Raw genomic sequence first — 12,912 nt, 5'->3', positions numbered from 1 at the left:
TCGCCTGATAATAATTTGTAGACTCATGTCATGACCCCACGTCGGGGTGACGTCGGATGGACCAGGTTAACCAAAAAAAAACTGGGTTTTTTTTTTTTTTTTTTTTTTTGAACTTTGAATCGAGGAGATGAGGCAATGTAGCCACTAGCCAGACGGCCCACACCCCAGACCGAAGCCCAAAAGCCTGGTTTTTTTTTTGAGTTTTATACAAATACATACATAATACAAGAATAATGATACTAATAATAATAAGAGTACTGAGCAGTTTTTAAGAGTTGAAACTCTAGTATAGTGCACAGAGACAAGTGTTGATCGAAATGTCATTGCGGCGAGTAGATGAGCAGGAAGAAGAGGAAGACGAGGAACGACGTCGTCGTCGGAAGGTTGAAGAAGCCCTCGAAGTCAAATCCCTTCGCCGCATCATTAGCGCCTACCTCAAGTACCTCTTCTTTTTCTTTTTTTAAAATAATTCCATTTTTCTTTCTTAATTATTTTTGGTTACGAAATTATAGCTATGCTCGATTTAATTATTTTTGTTACTCTGGGGGTGCTGTGCTTCTAATTGCAATTACTACTACTGCTTTAATAGAATTATCCATAGCTCTAATTAAATTGATTAATGTCTTTTCTGGCTGATTCATCGTATGGAAATTACAGTTAAAAAGAGCTTTTCCTCAAATTATTATAATTGCTGTAGTAATTAATTTAAGCCCCAAATAGCTTCAAAGTAAGGAGTATTTCTCAATTACCAAAGTTGTTCAGAGTCTGTTCCATAGAAAATTAGTGTCTTCTCTGCAAAGAAATGTCCTAAGGTTCAATACCAAAAAAACTGGATAATATAAGTGGAGGAAGTGAATTCACCTCTATATATTTTCTTAATAGGAAAAGAAAATATTTGTCTAGTCTAGTATTGGTATTTCATCTAAATTTTGCGTTTTTTCGATCACTTTATGACCGCTCATGTTATAGCGCGATAATGATTTGCAAAGTAATAATGTTGGGATTGATGCTTTGCTTTATCATTTACATTCAACTTATATGTGCAAGTATGTTACATGTTGTATTTTTTTTATTTGTGTCAAAATTCCTCCATCTAGTTTCTAATCGCTGAACTTTGCTTTTAATCTGTGTGCTGTCATTACTGTTTAAGACGGTGCATCTAATTCCTCTTTCCCTAGTGTTAATGCTAGTGGCTTTCTTGCATGGTCTTTTCATACAGCTATCCAGATGCTGCAGAAGAGGATGTCAAAAGATATGAGAGATCTTATAAAAAGCTTCCACCTGCTCACAAGGTATTTTGTCTTATCTTCTTGATTAGCAATTTCTTGTTGCTAGTGAATCCCTGGAGGCTGGAGGCATAATTTTCATACTTAATTTAAAAGAAATCAAACTCCTGTTTAGCTGCATTTTGTTGGCTAAGATTTCTTGTCCATGTTAAAGCAGATGTGCTTGATGTTTGATTCATGTAGCATTACTCATCTATTAATCTATTATGATTTTTTGTTTTTTTTTTCTCTATATCTTCTGATAGCCATCATAGGAGAAAAATACTATTAAATCTGGAGGTCAATGTATGTGGAATACTGAATGTTCTTATAAAATTCAACCCCAAAATATTAGACTCCTTGTCAATGAAAGTTTGGCCATTCCTCCCCTTCCATATCTTTTTTGGCACTTAAAGATCACTATGCTGGCCTAATGTTTGCTAAAACTGCATTATTACTGTTATGATTTTTATTTTATGAGACATCTATATATGATTGATATGTTCTATCTTAATTGTTCTTTTTGTTTCTCCATATAATGATCTTTTTCTGCTTTTCTAGGCTTTACTGTCGCATCACCCTTCAAAATTTCAAAGAATAAGACAGTAAGTTCTCTGTACTCACTCTTTTGTATTGTTCAATTACCATGATATACTTTACATGAGCTTATTATGATGCAATAAGGACTGGAGATCTTTTCTCAATTGAAGGTGGATTATTGAGTAGTGAAAATTAAGATAAACTTAATTCAGGAAGTCAGGTGACAATTTTTTATGACTAGTAGCTTTCGAGGGATGAATGTACATATTCTAATTTCAAGTTATAGATATGGGACTGAGATTAGGTATGGATGTGGAGTCTAGATGCTCCTTATTAATTATCATATTCTCTTTAATACATGGTTCAAATAGGTTATGAATTTCATGTCTTACTTTCTCTCTCTGTCTTACTGCTCAAAACTTTAAGCCCATAGATTAATAATTACTGCACTTTTATTTTTGAAATCCTGAAGAACTTTTATCATAATCCATTGTCTTCAGCCTTATATTCAGTGTTCTTTAGGGTCCACTCTCGCTATTATTTTAGTTACATCAATTCTTGGGAGAATGATTAGGACATACCAAAGTTTTCATAATACAATGCCACCTTAGGAACCAAATTTTGGGAAAACTCAATCTTGAACATGGTACAATGTTGTTCACACAAATTTTGGCAATCTTATTTATATCTTTGAAAGAAAATATTCTAAGTAATTCTAAAATCTTCTATAATTTTATAAATTTATGACAAAACCAGTCTACAAATAAAAGGGTTTTAACTTGAAGCTTGTAATGAAAAATTTGTAGAGTTTAATTCTTAGGGAAATTAGTGGTAATTTGACTGAATCAAGACAGTCACCCTCCAAGAAAAGAAAATGACATAAGAGAATGAGAGAAAGAATAGGTGGAAGGAAAGAGAAGTCTATGACTTATTTCTCATTCCTGTTCAACACTATTGACAAGTATTTATACAGGTTGGTTGGCCTCGAGTTCTTGAGTTTTTGGCTCTAATTGTATGTAAGTGTAACTAATTTAATGTAACATCCAACTACCTCACCAACCAACTAATTGTAATAAAACCCGGTTCTTGCATGCGATACCTATTCCAACAATTAGTAGTTGACAACTGGAAGTAAATGTTACAACATTTAGGTTCATTACATCTACCCTCCCCTTAAAGCACCTTGCTCACAAGGTGAGGATATTGTCATTGAAGAGTGTGTAGGAATTTCTAAGTAGCATCCTCATCCTGGGTGCCGTGCAACTTAACCAATACTTCAGTAACAACACAGTTCCCAACTCATTTTTTTTTCTCTCTCACACCCAATTAAATCTTTTATTCTCTATTATCTCTGCACTCCACAAAGAGAGAAAATTGAAGAGAAGTCCACGAGCCCGTAATTGTGGCCTTGGAGTACGGGTGGCCGGAAGCCCCGTGAGGTCACCGAGGGCTCGAAATCAGGCCGTTATTGGTGGTTTGTGCTTCTCGGTGCCTCCGATGGGCTCTGGGTTGCCGCTACAGGAGGTGGGTGGTAGCGGGTCTCAAGTGGTTTCGATGGTAGGAGTGTCGGGGTGCTCCGAGCCTTCTTCGACGATGGTTCGCAGGCTTGTGGCTGACCGGAACAGTAGTTTGGGCCTCTCTTTGATGCTGGGTGGGTTGGTCTCTGAAGGTAAGAGGATTTTGACTCTCATTTTAGTGCCACGGTCGTTAGGACCTTTCCTCCCTGACCTCATTCTGGAGTTGGTGCGAGCTAGACCAAGGGGAGCTAGACCAAGGGGCTTGGGGGTAGTGGGTCAGGAGGTCAATTTTTCTCATGGGAAGGAACTCGCCTTCCTGGGGAGGTTAGGATTGTGGAGGAACCAGCTTTTTTGATGCGGGTGTTGGTGAAACAAATTTGTCGGTTGTCTTTCCTCTCGCAAATCCTTGATCCAAATGCGCCAACAACCTTGGCAAGCCTGAGGAGGTCGATGAGGTTTTAAGTATTGAGACCAACACAGATATTTCTAGGTGGGTGAAACACAGTAATTCTGCTTTAGTAAGTTGGTTGGGTTATCGATGACTAGACATGAGACATTATGCATAGCTCTCTTACAGAGGCTTGAATCAGAGATGGAGGCAGCCAATGTGTTACACAGGAAAGTAATGGGCAGCAAAAAGGTGGCTAAGTCCAAGAATAAGGGATGCAGGGAACTGCAAAACTTGATTTCTTCGGTGAATTATGACAGAAGTTAGAGGGTGGTCTGTTGATGGTGTCTGTAGTTGGGGCTTTTTTTAGTGATTATGAAGATAAAAATGGTTTCGTAGAATGTTAGAGGATTAAATGATCCTCGGAAACGTCTTGTGGTGAAGAACTTGTTGCGGGAGTGGAAGTGTGATGTTGTCTGTTTACAAGAGACAAAAATTGCTAGCATGAATAGACAGCTGATTTGTAGTTTGTGGGGTTGTCCTTATGTGGATTGGGCTGTCTTGGAGGCTGATAGGACTGCTGGGGGTATTTTGCTTATGAAGGTGGAGGTTATGGTTGGTATATTTTGAGTGTCAGTAATGTGGAAAGGGGTGGGGGATGGGTTTATTTGGGCTTGCTCAGGTGTTTATGGCCCAAATGAGAATGTTGTGAGGGGTCTTATGTGGGATGAGTTAGTGGGAGTTCAAACAGTTGTTCGGAGGATTCCGTGGTGTTGCTTTGGGGACTTTAATATAGTCCGCTTTCCTAGCGAGCGGAGGGGCGAGACTCGTTTGACCACGGCTATGGAAATATTTTCTGAATTTGTTGAGGACCTTAACTTGGTTGATTTGCCTTTAGAAGGAGGTAGCTTTACTTGGTCCAAATGGTTTTCGATCAACCTTTGATGTCTAGGATTGACAGAGCTTTGGTCACCCCAGATTGGGAGGATCATTTCCCAGATGTTACTCAAAGGATTTTACCCCGTACTGTCTCAGATCACAGCCCTATTCTCTTGGAGGCAGGGGGAATGGCAAGGGGGAAAAGCCCATTCAGATTTGAGAACATGTGGCTGAAGTCGGAGGGATTTGTGGATAGAGTTCAAACATGGTGGAATCGTCACTCCTTTGTAGGCACTCCTAGTTTTGTGCTTGCGAAAAAATTAAAGGCTCTGAAACAGGACATTGTGCAATGGAATCGTCAAGAGTTTGGTAATGTAGCGCGTCATAAGAAGCAACTTCTGGAGGAGTTGACAACCTTAGACGCTAAGGAGGGGGATTCTGGTCTATCCGATGGGGAGAATGTTCATAGGGCTGGTTTGCGGTCCCAGGTGGAGCATCTTCTATCCTTAGAAGAAATTTCCTGGAGACAAAAATCTAGGATGTTATGTATCAAGGAAGGGGATAATAACACCAAGTTCTTTCACAAAATGGCTAACTCCCATAGAAGGTCTAATCTTTTAAGGAACTTGGAGGTAGATGGGGTGGTCTTTGAGGAGGCCTCCGAGGTAACTTACCAAGTTGTACAATTTTATAAAAAGTTGTACAAGGAGACTGAGGAGTGGAGGCCTTTGGTGGAGGGCTTGAATTTTGATCGTATTGGGAATATGGAGAGGGTTTGGCTTGAAAGGAAGTTTGAGAGAGAGGAGATTCTTCAAGTTGTTAGGGATTTGGAAGGGGACAAAGCCCCAGGTCCGGATGGGTTTACTATGGCGTTCTATCATAATTGTTGGAAGGTAGTGGAGAAAGATGTCCTAGCGGTCTTTGAAGAGTTTTTTCACCATTGCAATTTTGAAAAATCCCTCAATGCGACTTTCATTGCTTTAATTCCTAAAAAGAATGGTGCCTCCAATATTAGAGATTTTCGACCTATAAGTTTGGTGGGGAGTGTGTATAAAATCTTGGCCAAGGTCTTGGCTAATCGCTTGAGAGTGGTTTTAGATCAGTTGATTTCTGAGAATCAGAATAGCTTTGTGGGCGGGAGACAAATCCTAGACTCGGTTCTCATTGCAAATGAGTGTGTGGACAGCCGTGGGAAGAGGCAGTGGTTCCGGAGTCATTTGTAAGCTCGACATGGAGAAAGCTTACGACCATGTGAATTGGGAGGTGTTGTTATATCTGCGAATAGGATGGGTTTTGGAGTGAAGTGGTGTAAGTGGATTCGTTCTTGTATATCCAGTCAAGCTCTCTCGTTTTGATTAACGGGTCCCAACGATTTCTTTTGGCAAGCTCAAGGGGTTTACGACAAGGAGACCCGCTATCTCCTATGCTGTTCTTGATCTTGATGGAGGTGTTTAGCAAGATGTTGAGAAGAATGGAGGGAGCTGGCTTGATTCGTGGTTTTAATCTCGGGGGTAGGAGGGATGGTGGGGAACGTGTTTCTCATCTTTTATTTGCAGATGATACTATCCTTTTTTGTGATGCTAAGGTGGAGCAAATTCTCCATATTCGGTTGTTGCTCCTCAGCTTTCAGGCGGTTACAGGTTTGAAGGTTTATGTGCATAAGAGCGAGATGGTTCCTATAGGGGAGGTTGGTGATGTGCATGCTCTGGCTGATATCTTGGGCTGCAAAGTTGGATCTTTACCTATGTTGTATCTTGGCATGCCGCTGGGGGCTTCTCACAATTCCCTTTCAATTTGGAATACAATTTTGGAAAATTTCAAGCGGAAATTATCTGGGTGGAAGAAGTTGTACCTGTCTAAGGGGGGTCGATTGATGTTACTCAAGAGTACGCTTTCTAGTCTTCCGACTTACTTTCTATCGTTATTCACCATTCCTACTCTTGTGGCTAATAAAATTGAAAAGTTGCAAAGGGATTTCCTATGGGGAGATAGCAAGATTCATTTGGTAGGATGGGATAAAGTTTGTGCGCCTATAGCTAATGGTGACTTAGGGATAAGAAAACTCACTACCTTTAATAGAGCTCTATTGGGGAAATGGTTGTGGCGGTTTGGAAAGGAAGAGGGTCGGTTATGGAGGCGGGTAGTAGCCTCAAAATACGGGGAAGACTGGGGGGGATGGACCTCAAAACTGGGTAGGGGAGCTCATGGGTGTGGTTTGTGGAGAAGTATCCGCATGGGTTGGGAGGATTTCAGCAGAAATTGTCAGTTTGTGGCCGGATTGGGGAATAGGGTGAGATTCTGGCAGGATGGGTGGTACGGGGATCAACCTTTTCAATTGGCTTTTCCAAGGTTGTATGGCATTGCCATTGATAAGGAGGCTTCTATTGAAGCTTCTTTGCATTGGCAAAGGAGGGTAGAAGATCTTGGAATGTTCGTTTTAGCAGATTCTTTAATGATTGGGAGATGGATGAAGGGCTGCAATTTCTTCGTATTTTGGGTGCTTTAACCCTCCTATGGATGTTGGAGACCGGATGAGATGGAAATTGAAGCCTAATGGGGCTTTTGATATCCGGTCGTACTATTACAAATTAAGAAACTCCCCTTCAACTATCTTCCCTTGGAAAGCGATTTGGAGAGTAAAGGCCCCTAGGCGAGTTTCTTTTTTCGTTTGGTGTGTAGCTTGGAATAAGATCCTAACGGGAGACAATCTGAGATTGAGGAGATTGAATTTTGTGGATTGGTGCATTATGTGTCGTCATTGTGGAGAGACGGTAGATCACTTACTCCTTCATTGTGAGGTGGCCTATCGATTATGGAGCTTTGTCTTTGGAACTTTCGGCCTGGCTTGGGTTATGCCTAGATTGATTTCAGACTTGCTCTTTGGTTGGTGGAATTGGCTGGGAAAGCACTCATCTCAGATCTGGAATTTAGTCCCGTTGTGTCTCCTTTGGTGTATTTGGAAGGAGCGGAATCGGAGGACTTTTGAGGATTTGGATTGCTCCAATGATCAGTTGCTTGCTTCTTTTAGTGGAACTCTTTTTGATTGGTCTCGGGCGTGGGGACTCACGTCTAGTGACTCCCTCCCTTCTTTTCTATGCTCCCTTTTCCTTTTGTAATTTCTTAGTTGTTTGGTTCTCTCTCTTGTCTCTCTTTGTTTTTCCTCTTGTATTTTCTGGGTTGCTCTATGTTCTTCAGGCATAGAGTAGCCGCTCGTATATATATATATATATCTCTTACTTATCAAAAAAAAAAAAAAAGCATGGAAATTTGATTTGGTCATGGTGGGAGAATGATTAGATACTTGTTGAAATGGTGGGGACGGAGCTTTTCAATTCCATATATTACATAATCCATACTGAAATAATAATGAAATATCAGCAAGGGAATAGAGATGGACTATGGGGCAAATAGATGGTGGAGCCAGATCAAGCACCAACTCAATCAAATTCTTCCTTTTTTTTGAGCACTTTCAAAAGAAAAAAAGAAAAAAAAATGTTATGTTTTCTTTCATTATCAATTACTAAATATATATATATATATATATATATATATTTTATGAAAACTATTTTATCTTTCAACTAACCAAACAATTTTTATTTTTGTTCTTAAAGAAAAGTTTTTGAAAATAGAAACTCAAAACAGTTACCAAACATAGCTTTAAGGTTTCGCTAGTTAGTATTGGAAGATGAAGGACTTGCCTAGTGAATAAGGCCTCCGCTTTCCACTACATTGACTAAGGATAGCAGCTTTGTTTCATAGGTAGACAAGTGCAATGCCTTACCCTTCAACACCTGACCATGATAAGCTATTGGCCTTTGGTCTTGCAATAATACCGTCCATTGTTTTGAAAACTGGACCAAACTCGTCAGTCCAACTGGGTTATTTGGGAACCAACTTAAGGACCATTTTTTTTTAATCATACAAAACTGGATTTTTGAATAGAATTCAAGATCCAGATGACCCACAGATGAACTGATTGGTATGCAAGAACTGGTCACAGTTTGTGAGAACTGGTACAGTTCAGTCATGGTCTGTGAGTAACAGTCACAGTTCAATAACGGTCCAGACCAACCTTTTTGTTCAAAAAAATGAAGAATTTTTTATTGCTAGGTTTTGAACCTTGTTATTGGCTTGCATGCTAACCACTAAGGTAAACGTACTTCTTGATGCTCTTATATTAGCCCATGAATACACCAATGTGGACCAGCTACTAAATTGGAACATATGCTGGTGAAAGAAATTGCCAGTAGTGAGTGGGTGTTGGTGGAAAGTTGATTTGTTTCCCATCAGCTGACCCTTGAGCACTTCAAAAAGCTAATATTGGAGGGCTTTTGCTAGTATGAACCTTGAAAGAAGATTGAGCCAAGAAACATCACTAGAAAAGTTAGGGAGGATTTGGGTCGGGATCTGATATAGGAGTAGAAGATACAATGGGTCTAGACCAATGATTTGGGTTCGATTGGCATAAGGAGTGTTATTTGGGGAGTGACTATAGTTCGCATATCAACCAATATGTTCCAATCGGGTCTCTATTGCGTATATGATGGGAGGATTAATTTCTAGTCCTCTGATTTGTACTCCTTTGGCAATAGATGTTTCAGTAGTGGTACAATCACTAAATAAGCTAGAAGAGGGTGTATCAAAGATAAGGTAGTTTCAACGTGGGTTATAGGACATGTTGATCAACTTAGTCATCTTTTGAGTGTATCAATCAATGGATCTGAGGAGAAATTTTTGAAGACAATTGCTAATGGGTCACAACCAAGGTAAAAATCTAAGAGGGAGTAGAGAATTGAAAAAATTAGCATCATCCATTAACCAAGATGTTAGACGAAAAAGAGGGAGAAAGGAGAGGGAACCCTCAGAAAGCGTCAGGTTACTAGCAATTTATCAATGATATTACAAATAAATCATTGAATGAAAACATGCTACAGAAATGGATTGGAGATGTGATATGTTTGCAAAAGGCAAAGATGGAAAAAGTTACAAAAGAGGTTGGTTGTCTTTGAAAGCTATTGGAACTGCAAGTGGGTGTTCTACTAGTGTGGGATAAATGTGGGGCTGTGAGAATTAATTACTTTATGGGGGACCTTTCGTACTAATTTAGGATAGACATGGTGTGGAGGAGAAATTCCAATGTGCATATAATGGTGTCAATTCACAAATGTGATATAGAGAGGGTTGGCCTATCGGAGGGAGGAGTTGAAGATAGCTAGAAGGTGATGGGATGCAGCACAGTTCTTGGGGGTGAATTAATGTAGTGAGATTTCCCAAAGTGAGACAAAACTGTTACAGCTTGTGACAAGCAAGGTATAGATTTCATAAATAAATTTGAGCAGTTGGACTTTCTATCAGGAGGGGTTTCTTGTACAAGGGGTAATAGTTAGGAGCAGCTGATTTTTTCACATATTGACCTTTTTAGCATAGGTGCCATGGGAAGAGCATTATTAAGGTGTAATTCCAAGACTACTTCCAGAACCATTGTTGGATCACCTGCATATTTTACTGGGTTGTGGGAAATAAGGGTGAAACTAATGCAACCAAGGAGGTTTATGTGTGTTAAGGTTGAAACAATTTTCTTTTAATTTTTTAATTTGGGTTTTTTTAATAAGTTATGGTTCAACTTTGAATTCAGGGGCAAAATTGTATTTTTTGTAATCCCTGCAAATTAAGGGTATTTTGATAGTTAAGTTGAGTTTAGAATTTCTAGGAGATCCTAAGCATCTTATATTTTATTTTCTCAGTATAAGTTTGTCTTTTATTAGGTTTTTATTTTACTTGTCAAATGAGAGTCCTAATACTACTAGTATTAAGAAAGAGTCCTTATATATAATTCTATTCAATGTACTCAAAGATGGATATAATTGTTTAATAAACATATTGTGTTTTAAGCATTGAGGCATGTTGGCCTTCGTGTGATATTTACTTCATTTCTCTTCTCTTCTCTATTTTCTTATTCTCTTTCTTGTAGTACTGTTTATGGGTACTATTTGTACAACCCCTAACACCATAAAATTCTTTCTTTTCCTCCTTCTTTTCAACCCCAAATCAGGCCTTTTCTATTTACCTTTCAAAACCGTAAAATCCCATTTTCTTTCTTTTACCAAATAGCCATAAAAATAATTCATCAGACCACCTTTTGATTCTTGTCAGAACCCCATAACACTTTCTTCAACAATTCTGAAACCTAAATCCACAAATTCTTCTAACTCTAGACCCACCACAAGCGCACAACGACAAATACAACTGTTTTTTTCCTATGTCAATTGGGTATGCCAAAATCCTGCCACAAGTTCGTCGCTGAAATCTGTTCATTCCTTCGTATACTCGATCCATAGGTAGATATTTTTCCATTTGTAATTCTTCAGGCTAATTTGTGTCTATTTTCATAAGGCAGTCTTGTCTCAATAAAATTATTTTTACCTATAAAAAAAGGTTATTTGCTGAAATCTTCTTCTACCAAATGTTAAACAAAATTTCTCATCTGAGATATATTAGATCAATTCAAGATTGAGAATTGGAGAGCTTACAATCTTTCTTTGCTTTTCTATATTCCACTAATATTGGTCTGAATGGGGAAGATATAATGGTGTGGTTGCCTGCCAGTAATGGTTCTTCCAAAGTTAAGTCTTATTTTAAAGTTCTAATGGCCAAAGGATGTCGGTCTTTCCCTTGGAAATGTATTTGGAAGGTGAAAGCTCCTTCTAAGGTATCTTTTTTCACTTGGACAGTCGCAATGGGGAGGATTCTTACATTGGATAACCTGAAGAAGAGAAGTATGTGTTGTTAACTGGTGTTGTGAGTGTAAGAATAGTTGGGAATCAGTGGATCATCTACTCCTTCACTGTTCTTATGCATATAGTCTATGGACACTTGTGTTTAGCATGTTTGGTGTTTCTTGGTAATGCCTAAACGAGTGGTGGAATTGCTAGCTTGTTGGAACAGGGATGTTGGTTGGCATCGAACAGCAGTTACTTGGGGCTATTCTGTTGTGTATCATGTGGACTATTTGGAGAGAACAGAACCATTGAACTTTCGAGGGGGAGGAATGTTCCATACTTGAGTTGAAACCATTCTTCTTACTTTCTTTGTTTGATTGGATGACTACTATGAATGATCATTCTATTCCTTCCTTTTGGAATTCTTAGATTTATGTAATTTTATTTAGTTTTTTGTTACCAGGGGAGCAGTTTTTTGTACTTCTTTTTATGTTTTTTAATAAAGTTCTATTTACCTATTAAAAAAAAAAAGATAATGGTGTCTAATGCAGAATTAGAGTACAAGTTTAAGGTTTATTCTCAAGTGTACAAAGAAACATCGAAGGATATGAACCGATTGTGCGAAAGGGTGTCTTCAATAGAAGCAAAGTTAGAAGATTTGTCTACTATGCAAGAAGCTTTGGATAAGCTGGTAGTTGCTATTTTGGATAAATAACCTAATAGAAAATTAATATATCAAGAGCTTAGATATTCTAAGTTAGAGCCAAGTTTATCCCCACCCTTGTTAGCAAACATTGCACCTTTTATCCATTCAAAATCTTATGGATATGGCCCTGCCAATTTGCTGTGCAGCAACCTTGAGTGTTAGTTCAATGCATCAAGGTGTTACATCAAAGAGCAAAAATCCATTCTTGCAAGTCACACTTCCAATTTCAAGAATAGCTAGAAGAATGCATTACTAGGATAATGGAGACTGCAAGGGAGCAAGTTGAGCATAAGGTTGATCGTGGAAAAGTCAAGTTGGTTACATTCCAAACGAACTTACTGATATGGTGGGAAAGAAAAATTTGTTATCTTAAATACTTTTAAAGGCGTTTGAAGAGTTGGTGCAACTTTCAAGTTCAACGGTTCTTATACTCTCTGCACATCAAGAGGTTCAGTCTTGCTGATAAACCGTGAATCCTGTGGCTTCTTCTCCCTGTGTGGCGCCGTAGGGAGATCAAGTCACAAGTCTAGTAGATGGAATAAGGAAAAGGATCCAACGACTTCGAAAGAATTGAATGAGGAGCTGTATAAGGTGAAAATCTCATGTACGGTTCTGTAGAGTGGCAGTAAGGGTGACTAATCTGTCAACTATCACTATAAAACTCTAGGTGGATGTGTTTCTAACTGGGGGGGAAGAATTATGCAAAGATGGAAAATTAACTTTTTACCACTTCACAAATATTTCTAACCAGGGGAAGAATGATGTAGCGATGGAAAATTAACTTTTTACTACTTCACAAATTTGCCTGTTGAAGATTTATTTTATGGGGCCCATGTGTTAAGTCAAATTGAAGTACAAGTTATGTGGTTTTAAAGGTTTAGTTATGTATGTTTTAAGG

The 12,912-nt window shown here is 38.7% G+C and overlaps 1 protein-coding gene across 2 annotated transcripts in view; it reads left to right on the top strand.

Annotated features, from left to right (window-relative positions):
• The first annotated feature begins 228 nt into the window (after nt 1-228).
• LOC142615868 (uncharacterized) overlaps nt 229-12,912 on the top strand; it is a 38,622-nt gene continuing 25,938 nt past the window's right edge. The window contains exons 1-3 of one of the 2 annotated variants that reach the window (XM_075788782.1): nt 229-439; nt 1,220-1,292; nt 1,827-1,870. In XM_075788782.1, coding sequence (XP_075644897.1) covers nt 318-439; nt 1,220-1,292; nt 1,827-1,870 — 239 coding nt within the window. In that variant the 5' untranslated portion in view covers nt 229-317. The remainder of the gene's footprint in view (nt 440-1,219; nt 1,293-1,826; nt 1,871-12,912) is intronic. The other variant, XM_075788781.1, reaches the window with a different exon arrangement.

This window comes from Castanea sativa, chromosome 11 (genome assembly GCF_040712315.1).
Source record: "Castanea sativa cultivar Marrone di Chiusa Pesio chromosome 11, ASM4071231v1".
NCBI lineage: Eukaryota > Viridiplantae > Streptophyta > Magnoliopsida > Fagales > Fagaceae > Castanea > Castanea sativa.
This window is presented reverse-complemented; position numbering and strand designations above follow the sequence as displayed.